Source organism: Schistocerca americana, chromosome 6 (assembly GCF_021461395.2).
Source record: "Schistocerca americana isolate TAMUIC-IGC-003095 chromosome 6, iqSchAmer2.1, whole genome shotgun sequence".
Classification (NCBI taxonomy): Eukaryota; Metazoa; Arthropoda; class Insecta; order Orthoptera; family Acrididae; genus Schistocerca; species Schistocerca americana.
In genome coordinates this window covers 300,425,125-300,439,541 of record NC_060124.1, presented here as the reverse complement: position 1 = coordinate 300,439,541, position 14,417 = coordinate 300,425,125, and the positions used below count along the sequence as shown (strand labels likewise).

General features: G+C 42.6%; 1 protein-coding gene across 1 annotated transcript in view; it reads left to right on the top strand.

Annotated features, from left to right (window-relative positions):
• The window catches only part of LOC124620107 (kinesin-like protein KIF26A), a 455,794-nt gene that overhangs the window by 370,039 nt on the left and 71,338 nt on the right, over positions 1-14,417 (top strand). The window contains exons 8-9 of the mRNA XM_047146776.1: positions 1,453-1,588; positions 9,827-9,989. Coding sequence (XP_047002732.1) covers positions 1,453-1,588; positions 9,827-9,989 — 299 coding nt within the window. The remainder of the gene's footprint in view (positions 1-1,452; positions 1,589-9,826; positions 9,990-14,417) is intronic.

Sequence of the window (14,417 nt, the reverse complement as noted above, 5' to 3'; positions counted from 1 at the left end):
ATCTAGAAGGCCATGATACACACTCTTTGGTTTTATAGATCATCTTTGGCCGATCCTGCACTTCTCAAAAAGTGTGTTCATGGCAGCACCCAAAATCCAAATGAGTCTCCAAATTCACTTATATGGGAACGAAGTCCTAAAAAGACATTTGCATCTGCTACAGTTGTCAGAATTGCAACTTATGATACAGTTATTGTATTTAATTATGGGAACGTCGGGAGGATGAAGGTATTAGAAAGAACGGGCCTCAAGATAGGAAATTTTACTGAAAACATCCTGAGAAAAATAGATTTATAGCACGTCTCTGCTGCTGAAAAGTCAGTTGAAGACCTGGTAAAGGAAAGAAAACAGACAACAAGGAAACCAGAAAGGAAGCCTTGAAGGGAAAGACGACCCAGAGTACAAATGTCGTGCCTTCTGAAGAAGTGACATAAGGTAAAAAGTTAGGATGAACTTTAAATTGCGTTTCCTGAAAAGTTTGTTTTGTGAAGTTTGTGTCCCTTTTCCTCAGATTCTATGAATACTAAATTATGAAATTTTGTACACATATTTCTGTAAACCTAATAAACGTTGCCTCAAGAGCAACTTTTGAAATTGTGATTGAATGTTATGGGGCAAAGTGTTTGGAATTTTTGATGAATTTAATATTGTACTTGTGGAATTATAATTAAAAAATTATGAAAATTCTCCTATTTGACCTATTCCAAAAACCTCATGAGAGAAGCTTACAACATATAAAGAGATGAAACAGAGAAATTTTTGTAGAAATCTCTTGAATACTTTCTGAGAAAAAGGAACATACATTATTTTTTGAAAATAAAACTTCAAATTTCATTAAAAAAGTTGAATATATATAATGCAAGGATTTTATATGCGACTGTGTTACTTTCATGTAAAGCGTGGTACAAAATTTCATTACCATATCTCCAAAACTGTCGTTTTGGCGCATTTTTGAAATAGTGTGTGTTTTTGATCAGCGTCCCCCCTTAAGTCTGCGCACCCGAGAGGTCACAAAATTTAATTAGATTGTTCTTCCGCCCTGCAGCCCGGATCTCGCACCTTCCGACTTCCATCTGTTTGGTCCAATGTAGGATGCACTCCGAGCGAAGCAGCGCTGGATGATGGGGAGGTTACTGATGCAGCAAGACGTTGGCTCCAACTTCGACCACTAGAGTGGCACCATGCGGGCTTACGAGCTATCACAGTAAGGAGGCGTAAATCGTCTCGTTGAACGGAAATTGTGTTCAAAAACAAAAGAGTGGGGAATAACATGGTGTACTGGAACCCTGAATTAAACCAATCTGCTTTCAGAAAAAAATGTTTTGCATTACTTATCGAACGTCCCTCGTAGTAGCTGCGTGGCAGTAGCCAGAGTGTACAGAGGTGCTTGCTAGGTTGTCCAGTGTGCACGCAGTGTTGCTGAGGGCTGTCGCCGTGTCCCTCTTCTTCCAGCAGTGGTCGGAGGTCGCAGCAGGCTCCACCTGATCGACGTGGGCGGCGGTGACCGATCCAAGGCGGGCGCCGGGCTGTCGGGTTTCGGCAACATCCTGCTCGCCATCCTCAACAGGCAGAAGCATCTACCTCTCAGGTAATCAACAACGTAGCAATCTTATATAATCTTAGTCCCTGTGAACAGCCAGTTCATCCATTTAAGAAGTGGGCCACGTGGTCAGTGTGTAATGTAATAAAATAAAATATGAGCCGTGACATATATAAAAAGAAACACACATTAATGCAATGGCTCAGCCTAAAAGAGAAATAACTAATGTAGGAATATTATTAACAGTGTAATATGTTGTTTAATTTTGCCCGACGTGTATAAGCACTCAGTAAACTAGCTCAGTTCTCAGGGTAGTTACGTAATCGTCGATATATCGAGGTTTCGTCTCGATTCCCCAATATAAGATAACAAGAGTAGCACCTACAAATGAAATCCTATAATGGCACTGGAATCCTGTGACCAGACCTTTTCTGCCTGGGATGTTATCTCGTGATATATAGAAAATCTGTAAGTAAAATTGTTAGTTTATTAGTAGCTGCCTCCGGTCTCGTAGGATCTGAAATAAAGTTAATTGTCCTAAGCGACGGCACGTCTCGTAGATGAGCTAAAAGAAAAATGTTAAAGATTTTCTAAGATGGCGCCTAACAATGAAAATTCTTTGTTAAGGCCAGATCTACTTAAGACAATATAGGTATCAGATTTACAATAGGCTGACCACATACACAAATTCTTTTGACAAAATAACCATTATATTTTCGGGTTTTAAGTACAACTTACATTATCAGCTGGTACAGCAAGATGAGCTTTACACAAGAACGTCCTCTTAGGTCCGAATCCAAGCAGATAAGATAAGCGAATGACAAAGGAAAGATAGTTCAGGCATAGAAGCGCAAGAGTCCATGGAATAACATGTCCACTGTAGTTCTATCTCTTCTTCTTTGGAATAAAATCTATCGTAATATAAAATATAAAAATCAACAACGTAGCAATCTCATATAATCTTAGTCCCTGTGAACAGTCAGTTCATCCATTTAAGAAGTGGGCCACGCGGTCAGTGTGTAATGTAATAAAATAAAATCTATCGTAATATTTAGTTTACGTTTTTTAAACCCAAGTCCACCCAGGCGAAACAGTACAAGTTACTTAAACTACGTATCGTCTCAATGTCTCGTCGCACCATCAAGGGATGGCGATAAAACTTTACAATTAAAAGTAAATAAGTCTGTTGGATGTGAGGTCCGCCAGTTATGCAAAACACTGTTTTTCTCAGTACCCAAAAATGTTTCGGCGCTGCTGTGCCATCATCAGTGGATTTTCGTTTTTATTTATTCTGCAAAGTGAACATTTTTGTTAAATGATTATAAAATTATGTGCATTTTTAGTTCAAACAACAGATCGTTTCTTTTTGTAAATACCTTTAATTTGCACACCAAAATTAAAGGTGTTTATAAAAAGAAACTATCTGTTGTTTGAATTACAAATGCACATAATTTTGTGATCATTTAACAAAAATGTTCACATTGCAGAATAAATAAAAACGAAAACCCACTGATGATGGCACAGTGGTGCCGAAACATTTTTGGGTACTGAGAAAAACGGTGTTTTGCATAACTGGCGAACCTCACATCCAACAATTTTAACTGCAGACACGGCCAATACAAGAAGGGGTAAATAACTCTAATATGTTTGCTTCGCTTGATGAGTCAGATTCTACTAATTTTGGGGTGAGGAAAACGAATATTGTAAAGTAAAATTTTTATTAACTCTAGTTTCTGTGAAATATAAGGGGCAGTCAAATAAAAATCGAACACCCACCACAGCGGCACCATGGAATGGTTCCATTCAAAACTAATCACCACACGCGCTACGACATTTATCCCATTGCCTCGTAGAACGTGGTCGGCCACTGACAACTCCACAACCGTTCACTCCTGCACTTACTTCTTCGTCCGACTGAAACCGACACCCACGCGTGTCCTTCTTCAGGTCACCAAAGATATGAAAATCACACGGTGAAATATCCAGGCTGTATGGAAAATGTTTCATAAATGTCTTTACGCATGCTCCATTGTGGCGGGTGCTCGGTTTTCATTTGACTGTCCCTCATACAATAAGTTGAAATATATTATTTTAACAGATTAAGTGAATACGATATATTTTAATTACATATACCAATAACACTGAAAGTTCAATGACTTTTTTTATGACACTTACATTCTAAGAGCTCTAAATTAAAGGAAGACAACCTGGCAGTTCTTTGGGTATGAAAAGAATCTTTTGATGATTTTAATGAGATCATTGTTTTTTGGCTTGCCTCTTGTGAGTGAATTCCGGAGCATCCTTACAAAAATCTACAAGTATTGCTTCACTCCAACGGCGCTGATATATTTGTTCCATTCCAGAATTCTATCAGAATATATCTCCGCGTTCATCACCGACAACTCCTCATTTAGGAGGAAAAAAGTCTATGTGTGAGTGGAGAAAATGGATTCCATAGGGGGAATAAAGCAATAATTGGGACTATTTGTATGGTTTGTAGACTCCCGCCAAACCGTTAGCACAGCAAAAGCCAGAGATCGTTTTTGTCTATGGATCAGTCTCGTAGTATAACTGAACGAAAGCTGCAACGTGTATGTAGGGCCCAAGACTCATAATGGTCATCTACGACCACATTAAAATAATGCTACTAGAAAGTCTTCACTTGAGTTGTCAGATTTCGTTTCTGTCACGAAAATGTAACATAAATTATTCCCTGACTTTATACCCATGAGTGGCATTTTGATTTAATAAATTTTTCACTTCAAAAGCACACGAAAACGAGACGTTTTGCACTACGTACAGCACAAACAATACCAAAATCACAACCAAAGGAACAGCAATAGTGTTTGTAACATACAAATAGCTGGAAAAAATTTTCTTCTGACATTTAACAGGCGTGACAACTCAAAAAATTACCCCCAAAACTGAATTGTACTATTGGCACTACACACGCTGGTGCATGTCGTTCTACATCTACACCTTCGTGATTACTCTGCCATTCACAATTAAGTGCCTGGCAGAGGGTTCAATGAACCACCTTCAAGTTGTCTCTCTACCGTTCCACTCTCGACTTCAATTTTTCTGTGCGAGCCCTGATTTCTCTTATTTTATCGTGATGATCATTACTCCCTATGAACGTGGGTACCAACAGTAAGTTTTTGCAATCGGAAGAGAGAACTGGTGATTGAAATTTCATGAGAAGATCCCGTCGCAACGAGAAACGCCTTTGTTTTAATGGTTGCCACTCCAATTCACGTATCATGTCTGTGGCACTATCTCCCCTATTTCGCGATAATACAAAACGAGCCACCCTTCTTTAAACTTTTTCAATATCATCTGTCAGTTCCACCTGATTCGGATCCCACACCGCACACCAATACTCCAGAATAGGGCGGACAAGTGTAGTGTAAGCAGTCTCTTTAGTAGATCTGTTGCACCTCCTAAGTCTTCTGCCAATGAATCGCAGTCTTTTGTTTGCTCTGCCCACAACATTATCTATATGATCGTCCCAATTTAGGTTATTTTTAATTGTAATCCCTAAGTATTTACTTCAATTTACAGCCTTCAGATTTGTGTGACTTAGCGCGTAACCGAAATTTAGCGCATTTCTTTTAGTGCTCATGTGAATAACTTCACGCTTTTCTTTATCCAGGGTCAATAGTCACTTCTCGCACCACACAGATATATAAATCATTTTGCAATCCATTTTGGTCATCTGATGACTTTACAAGACGGTAAATGACAGCATCATGTGCAAACAACCTAAGACGGCTACTCATATTGTGTTCGTTGTCGTTATTATTGATCAGGAACAATAGAGCGCCTATAAGACTTCCTCGGGGAACGCCGGATATTACTTCTGTTTTACTCGATGACTTTCCGTCTATTACTACCAACTGTGACCTTTCTGACAGGAAATCATGAATCCAGTCGCACAACTGAGGCGATATTCCATAGGCACACAGTTTGGTTAGAACACGCTTGTGAGGAACGGTGTCGAAAGCCTTCTGGAAATCTAAAAATATGGAATCAATTTGACAACCCTTGTCGTTAGTACTCATTACTCCATGAGTATAAAGAGCTAATTGTGTTCTGCAAGAAAGATATTTTCTGAATCCGTGCTGACTATATGTCAGTAAATCGGTTCCTTCGAGGTACTTCATAATGTTCGAATACTGTATATGTTCCAAACCCTACTGCAAATCGACACTAGTAAATCGACCTGTAATTCATCGGATTACTCCTATTTCGCTTTTTTGGTGTTGGTGTGACCTGAGCAACTTTGCACTTTACGTACGGATCTTTCTGCGAACGAGCGGTTGTATATAATTGATAAATATGGAGCTATTGCATCTACGTACTCTGAAAGGAACCTGACTGGTATACCATCTGGACCGGAAGCCTTGGCTTTATTAAGTGATTTAAACCGCTTCCCTACACCTAGGATATCTACTTCTATGTTTCTCATCATCGCAGTTGTTCTTGATTGGAATTCGGGAATATTTACTTCGTCTTCTTTGGTGAAGGAGTTTCGGAAAACCGTGTTTAATAACTCTGCTTTAGTGGCACTGTCATCAGTGACTTCACCGTTGTTTTCGCGCAGTGGAGGTACTGATTGCGTCTTGCCACTGGTGTGCTTTATATATGACGAGAATCTCTTTGGGTTTTCTGCCAGATTCCGAGACAGAGTTTCGTTGTGGAAATTATTAAAAGCATCTCGCATTCAATCATGTACTATTTTCGAACTTCTGCAAAATTTTGCCAATCTTCGGGATTTTGTGTTCTTTTAAATTTGGCATGCGTTTTTCGTTGCTTCTACAACAGCGATCTGACCCGTTTTGTGTACCATGGGCAATCAGTACCATCACTCATTGATTTATGTGGTATATATCTCTCAATTGCCGTCGATACCATCTCTTTGAAATCATTTCACAACTTTTATACGCTTACATGATCAGATCGGAAGGAGTGGAAACTATTTCTTAAAAAGGCGTTAAGAGCATTTTTATCAGCTCTTTTAAATAGATGTACTTTGCGTTTCTTTTTGATGGTTGTGGTTGTTACGGTATTCGGCCTAGCAGCAACTGCCTCGTGGTCGCTAATCCCTGTACTCATCATGATACTCCCTACTTGTCCAGAATTATTTGTTGCTAAGAGACCAAGTATGCTTTCGCAATCATTTACGCTTCAAGTAGGCTCATGAAGTAATTGTTCAAAATAATTTTCTGAGAAAGCATTCAGTACAATTTCGGATTACGTTTTGTGCCTACCGCTGGCTTTAAACGTACAATTTTTCCGGCATATCGAGGATAGACTGAAGTCGCCACCGACTATATCGTATGAGTAGGATACATATTTGAAATGAGTCTCAAGTTTTCTTTGAACTGTTCAGCAACTATATCTTCCGAGTTGGGGGGTCGGTAAAACGACCCAATTAATAGTTTAGTCCGATTGTCAAGTATAACCTCTACCCCTACTATTTCGCAGGAACTATCTACTTCAATTTCACTACAAGGCAAAATATTTCTGACAGCAATAAATACTCCACCGCCAACTGTATTTAATCTATACTTCCTGAACACTGTTAGATCGTTTGAAAAAATTTCGGCTGAACTTATTTCCGGCTTTAGCCAGCTTTCTGTACCTGTTACTATTTGAGCTTCAGTGGTTTCTATTGGGGCTTGGAACTCTGGTTGTTTCCCAGCACAGCTACGACAATTTACAACTACAATACCGATCGGTTCTACAACTACCTTACTGTGTTTTACCTATCCCCTTTTAGACGGACGCGCTTTCTGTGGTTTCCTGAGACCCTCTGCCTAAAAAAGCCGTCCTGTCACCTCCACACAGCCACCGTTACCGGTGTAGCCACTTCCTGTGTGTAGTGGATTCCTGACCTATTAAGCGGAACCCGGAAACCCACCACCCGATGGGGGAAGTCAGGAATCTGCAGCCTACACGGTCACAGAACCGCCTGAGCCACTGATTCCGACCCTCCACTCGGCTCTGCACCAAAGGACCACAGTCGGTTCTGTCGACGATGCTGCAGATGGTGAGCTCTGCCTTAATCTTGGATGCAAGACTGGCAGTCTTTATCATTTCCGCTAGCCGACTGAAACCAGAGAGAATCTCCTCCGATCCAAAGCGACACACGTCATTGGTACCGACAAGGGCTACCACTTGCATTTGGCTGCACACTGTCCTCCTCATGGCATCCGGAAGCACCCTTTCCACATCCGGAATGACTACCCCCGGTATGCACAAGGAGTGCACACTGGTTTCCTTCCCCTCCTTGGCAGCCATGTTCCTAAGGGGCCCCATTACTCGTCTAACGTTGGAGCCCCCAACTACCAGCAAACCCACCCTCTCTGAATGCCCACCGGGTATTTGCCATACCCACACCCTGCCTTCGGATCGCCACATTGTGTACCGTGATTCGGCACTCCACACAACGTTTTCCACAGTTCAATCGTCCAATGTTTACGCTCCTTACACAAAGCGACGAGTCGTTTGGCGTTTACCGGCGTAATGTGTGACTTATGAGCAGCCGCTCGACCATGAAATACAAGTTTTCTCACCTTCCGCCCAACTCTCATAGTACCTGCAGTGGATCCTGATGCAGTTTGGAATTCCTGTGTGATGGTCTGGATAGATGTCTACCTATTACACATTACGACCCTCTTCAACTGTCGGCGGTCTCTGTCAGTCAACATACGCTGTCGGCCTGTACGCTTTTGTGCTGTACGTGTCCCTTCATTTCGGCTTCACTATCTCATCGGAAACAGTGGACCTAGGGATGTTTAGGAGTGTGCAAATCTTGCGCATAGACATATGACACAAGTGACACCCAATCATCTGACCTCGTTCGAAGTCCGCGAGTTTCGTCGAGCGCCCCATTCTGTTCTCTCGCAATGTCTAATGACTCGAAATGGTTCAAATGACTCTAAGCACTATGGGACTTAACATCTGAGGTCATGAGTCCCCTAGACTTAGAACTACTTAAACCTAACTCTACCTAAGGACATCAAACACATCCATACCCGAGCCAGGATTCGAACCTGCGACCGTAGCGGTCGCGCGGTTCCAGACTGTAGCGTCTGGAACCGCTCGGCCACTCCGGCCGCAATTTTTGGGGGTGTGTGGATACTTTTGACCACATAGTGTATCTGACAGGAAACGCGTGGCCGCCACGGAGCAAGGATTGTCCCAGTTTGTTAAAAGAGTCCGGATTGAAAAAAAACACATCACCAAATTCAGAACCAGAGAGGAAGAGGAAGGATGTTGTCGATAGTCTTGGGCTCATAGCTTAACCGTAAGCCTTGAAACGTTGTTTTTACTCCAAAACTTTGCTTCTCTCGAAACAGAATTTTTCAGCGTGGAAAGCGCTCTATAGCTTAGACAGATTATCCGATTTATTTAATTATTTTAATGATAGACAGTAAAATTTGAATTCTAATTTAAAATATTTTTTCCTGACATTTGAATACAGAAAACTTGCCAAGAAATCTGGATGTTTTTCGAATAGGTGCCATTTTTTTAGTTATTTTTTATAATCACATCGCGATAGCCAGCCAGATGCAATCTAATTTAAAAATTCGCTATTTCTATGGGCTTCAGAAGTAACGACGAGTCAGTACAAGGCTTCACGCAAACCAGGACACGCTGTGAGGTGTGTACTTAGACAAGGGCTGCAGCCGCCATTTTTAATTGTTTGTGAGATTAAAAAATTTCCTCATACACGAATATATGTTTAATAAATTGGTACAACCCCCATTTTAATGAATCAATCAATCCTTGCATGAAACCAATTACAACTTTACCCATTTTCCATGCCCCTCGACCAGAACCTCCTCTTAATGTGGGAGAAAAAAAATAGGAAAAAATTTTCACTGACCATCGAATTAGTGTTTTGTGAGCAGGTAGTGGTGGGCGCTGTGAGCTGACCCCCGTGTGTGACGTGCTGCAGGGAGCACCGGCTGACGCAGCTGCTGCGTGAGTGCCTGGGCTCGCTGACGTGCCACGCAGCCATGCTGGTGCACGTGTCTGCGCTCGCACACCACTACAGTGTTTTGTGAGCAGGTAGTGGTGGGCTCTGTGAGCTGACCCCCGTGTGTGACGTGGTGCAGGGAGCACCGGCTGACGCAGCTGCTGCGCGAGTGCCTGGGGTCGCTGACGTGCCACGCAGCCATGCTGGTGCACGTGTCTGCACGCGCACACCACTACAGTGTTTTGTGAGCAGGTAGTGTTGGCGGCTGTGAGCTGACCCCCGTGTGTGGCGTGCTGCAGGGAGCACCGGCTGACGCAGCTGCTGCGCGAGTGCCTGGGGTCGCTGACGTGCCACGCGGCCATGTTGGTGCACGTGTCTGCCCGTGCACACCACTACAGCGACACGCTGGCCACGCTGCAGCTGGCGGCGCGCATTCACCGGCTGCGCCACCGCGCCAACAAGGTGACCTAGCAATGACACCACTAGCGACGTTCTAGTACCACGTTTGCTACGATGTTTCGTATCGATACCAATATTTTGAAATACTACAATAAAAATTTGTCAGAGATATTGATATAGACAGGATCGCAGGGTGATTTTTAATATCTTTTTCGTTAACAAAAAAATGACTTATTTACAGGGTGAAAACCGACAAACTCTGGGAGGTTGTAGGGGACATCAAAACAAATATTTTTCCCTAATGTCATTTAAACCGGTAGAGGAAGATTTCACTAGCGGGAAATTAATTAAACTAACAAACACTTTTCCATTTTTTATGACCAAGAGAGAACACATTAACACAACCCAATTTCAATTAGAGGAGGTTTTCAAAAATGGCACCATTGACACGTAAACAAAGGTGACACCGTCGGATGATGTTCTGTCTGACATGGGCAAAAACGCCAGGAGTATCACGAATTGTTCCTGCTACTGCTACTATCCAGGCAACCAGATCCTCTTCTGATGCAACAGGAGTTGAGTAAACAAGGTTACGCATCTTTCCCCACACAACAAAGTCCAGAGGGGACATATCAGAGGATCGAGAAGGCCATGGAACAGGACCACCTCTGCCAATCCACGTTTTTGGGAACCGTCTGTCCAGGAATCGACGCACACGACGACTGAAATGTGCCGGCGCCCCGTCATCTTGGAACCACATGCGTTGTCTTATAGGAAGCGGGACGTCTTCCAGCAATTCTGGCAATGCTCTGGCGAGAAAATTGTAATAGTGCCTGCCATTTAATGGCCTAGGTAGCAGATACGGCCACAATTAAACAGTCCCCAACAACACCGACCCACACATTAACGAAGAACCGCACTTGATGAGCGCTAGTAATTGTGGCAAGTGGGTTATCGTAATTCCAAACATGCGAATTGTGCATATTGACGACTCCATCACGCCCGAATGTTGCTTCATCAGTAAACAACACGGGGGATGAAAATGTAGTTTGCATTCCGCACTGTTCCAGGTACCACTGCGAAAACTGTGCTCTGGGTGGGTAATCAGCTGGTTCCAGGTTGTGGACACGCTGTATGTGAAATGGACGCAACAATTGTTCTCGAAGGACTCTTCTTACATTCGTCTGATTCGTCCCCACGTTATGTGCAATTGCACGAGTGCTGATTGAAGGATCCCACTCCACATGCTGCAAGACAGCTTCCTAAAATTGCAGCGTTCTTACCGTGCGACAGCGTCCCTGTCCAAGTAATCTGCTAGATGACTTGGTGTCACGCAGAAAAGGTCGTATGATGCGGGATACGGCGATAAGGATATTGTTATTGATAAACCCGCTGTACAGCTCGTCCGTTGTGTAGCGCTACGTAGTACGCACCAACCATGTCAGTGTACTCAGTCCAGATGTATCGCTCCATTAGTAAACAGAGACAATGCACTACCACACTGGTGGACATCATTTGCCTACAACTGGAGATAGTAATACGGCCTCTAACAACTGAAGAGCGTAATACGGCCTCCACCGGTTTAAATAATCCTCATAGGAAAAAATGACAATAGGAAAAAATATTTGTTTTGATGTCCCCTATAACCTCTCAGAGTTTGTCGGTTTAAATACTTTTCGCCCTGCATAACTAGCTGCACTCGGATGTCAGTAGCTTTGTTATGATGAGTGATTGAGAGTAAGTAAGCTACTGTACGTGCGTAATATCAGCTACCGTCACGTGTCTGCCTGTTTGGCTAAGCATAGCTCGTGATGTGCGCGCCACTCTGTCCCTCCCAAGCTGTCGCAACAGGTGATACGTCGATATGTGCAGCCTCGCTGCCGAGCACTGCGTGCAGAAGGACATGGGTGGAAGCACGCACGTATGCATCGTGCTGTTCAGTAGCTATAAATTACACAGCGTGTACATTATGCAACAAATGGTGTGGAAGTATAAACGTATTAAAGATTGCATAAGAATTTTACCCATTACTTTGAATCATATCACGCAACACATTTCAAACAATAAAAGCATTTTCACAAATATGATAAAGATCAAAAGTCAAAGAGTAAGCAGCTTTTTCGAAAAGTAAGTATTTTCCTTAACTCCCGTAATATTCTTCAAATCAATGAGTATCTTGTACTACACACTTTCTAAAGTAGCCTACATTCTTCCTCAGGGTTCGAACTATTTCCATACCAAATTTCATCAAAATTAGTCCTGCGGGCTATTCGTAAAAAGGGAACAGAGTTGCTTTGGCATTAATAATATTAATATGGATAAAACTGTAATTACGATCTCTTTTTTCGCTATTCGATTTTGATGGAATAAAGCCTATATTGGTGCCACAAGCTATGCTCAAGTTACCTGTTAAAACCCCATCAAAATTCGTCAACTAATTTTGGAGAGGCGTGTTGAAACAGACAAAGAGACAGACACGACATTTTTACAGATTTATTATTAGTATACAAGATAAAATGCGAAATATGGAATGTACGTTTCGTTTGCATTAACCTCCTCGAACATAAAATCAAATACCAATGTAAGCAGTAAATATAATGATCATAAAGAATCCGCCTCGATTGCAAATAGAAACCGGATGTTGACCTAGGTTTCCGCTCGGATAACCACGCCTTTCGTCAGAACACACTAAAACTACAAACTGCCTAAAGAGCCATGATCCAACATTAATACAGACTCGCACAAAATGTAAAATAAACGGTACTTGTGTACCATGTCAATAGCTGTACTTATCTCAAACGTCAGAAGCGTGCATCCTCATCCCAGCCAACGTTCGGTAAATTGAGAGCTCGCCGCCCACCGAATGTTGGCTGGGGTGAGGATGCACGCTTCTGACGTTTGAGCTAAGTACAGCTATTGACATGGTACACAAGTACCGTTTATTTTACATTTTGTGCGAGTCTTTTGCCCTTTTGGGCGTTCTGTATTAGTGTTGGCCCATGCCTCTTTAGGCAGTTTGTAGTTTTAGTGTTCTGAAGAAGACGTGGTTATCCGCGCCGAAACCTAGGTCAACATCGGGTTTCTATTTGCAATCGAGGCGGATTCTTTATAATCATCAAACTATTCACGATTGCTGACGCGCTGGAATGTTAAAAGGTCTTAAGCAATAAAAGATAAGCCAACCAGAAACAAAATTGAGGACATGACAAAAATTTGTACTATACATACTTGGCATTATTAGAACCTTTTTCCAGAATAAAAGCACTCAACTTCTCTTTTTTACATCAAAGCACTTATTTAGTCTATCTGTCAAAATATGGAATTATAGTGCTTCTTAATCGGCGTACTACTAAAACTTACAAACACCCATTGCCACTTGCTGGCTGCCTATCTAACGGCTTCCAGGAACAACAAAAACTTGATTTTCAGTATTTTTCGTGTAAACGTTGACTGAAATTAAAAATTGAAAGTAATGTTATAATCTACTAACAAGCGGGCCTCGCCTACTCGTCATCACCGATTTCTTTCAAAATTGTGGGCTAAGCAAGGCTTGGACAGAAATAAAAGTGACAGAATTGGTAGCTCCAGCTGGTCAAACGTTTAGAAAACGTTTTGACGCGGGCTGGGCGAAACATGAGCCATTAATGCTAGCGTAGTTCTCATACAGTGGTTGGCGCAGAGGAAACTAAGATGCACGCGGTAGTCTAAAAAGTTCGGTGAATGGTGTCATATCTGAACGGCAACTTAGCGCATATGTGTGTGCATGCGCATGGATCTTCAGAGATTTGAGGAAAATCGATACATAGCATGTACGGCATATGACTGGCTATCTAAACAGACTGCGACCAGTTGAACGTAGTCCTGTGAGAGGAGGTGTCACAGCACAATGCCGGCCGAAGTGGCCGTGCGGTTAAAGGCGCTGCAGTCTGGAACCGCAAGAGCGCTACGGTCGCAGGTTCGAATCCTGCCTCGGGCATGGATGTTTGTGATGTCCTTAGGTTAGTTAGGTTTAACTAGTTCTAAGTTCTAGGGGACTAATGACCTCAGCAGTTGAGTCCCATAGTGCTCAGAGCCATTTGAACCATTTGAACAGCACAATGGAGCAACGTGTAAACATCAAGTTCTGCTAGAAGTAGGGGAAGACTGCAATGTTGGTGCAGGTGTACGGGAGGGAAGCCGTGAGCAGAAAATGTGTTTCCGAACGATTTGAACGCTTCCGTGAAGGGAAGAAAACAACTGAGGATGAGCCACGATCACGTCGGCCATCGACGGGCACAACCCCAGAAAAGCTTGAGAAAGTGCGACAAATGCTGGCACAAGATTGGCGACGGACTCTCAGATTGATTGCGGAGGAATTAGGCATAAGCAAGGACACGGTGCACACCATCGTTCGCGATGGTTTGGTAAGCGGAAGATCTGCTCCCGATTTGTGCCTCACAAGCTCACAGATGAGCAGAAAGCAAAACGGATGGAAACGTCTGGTGATTTCAT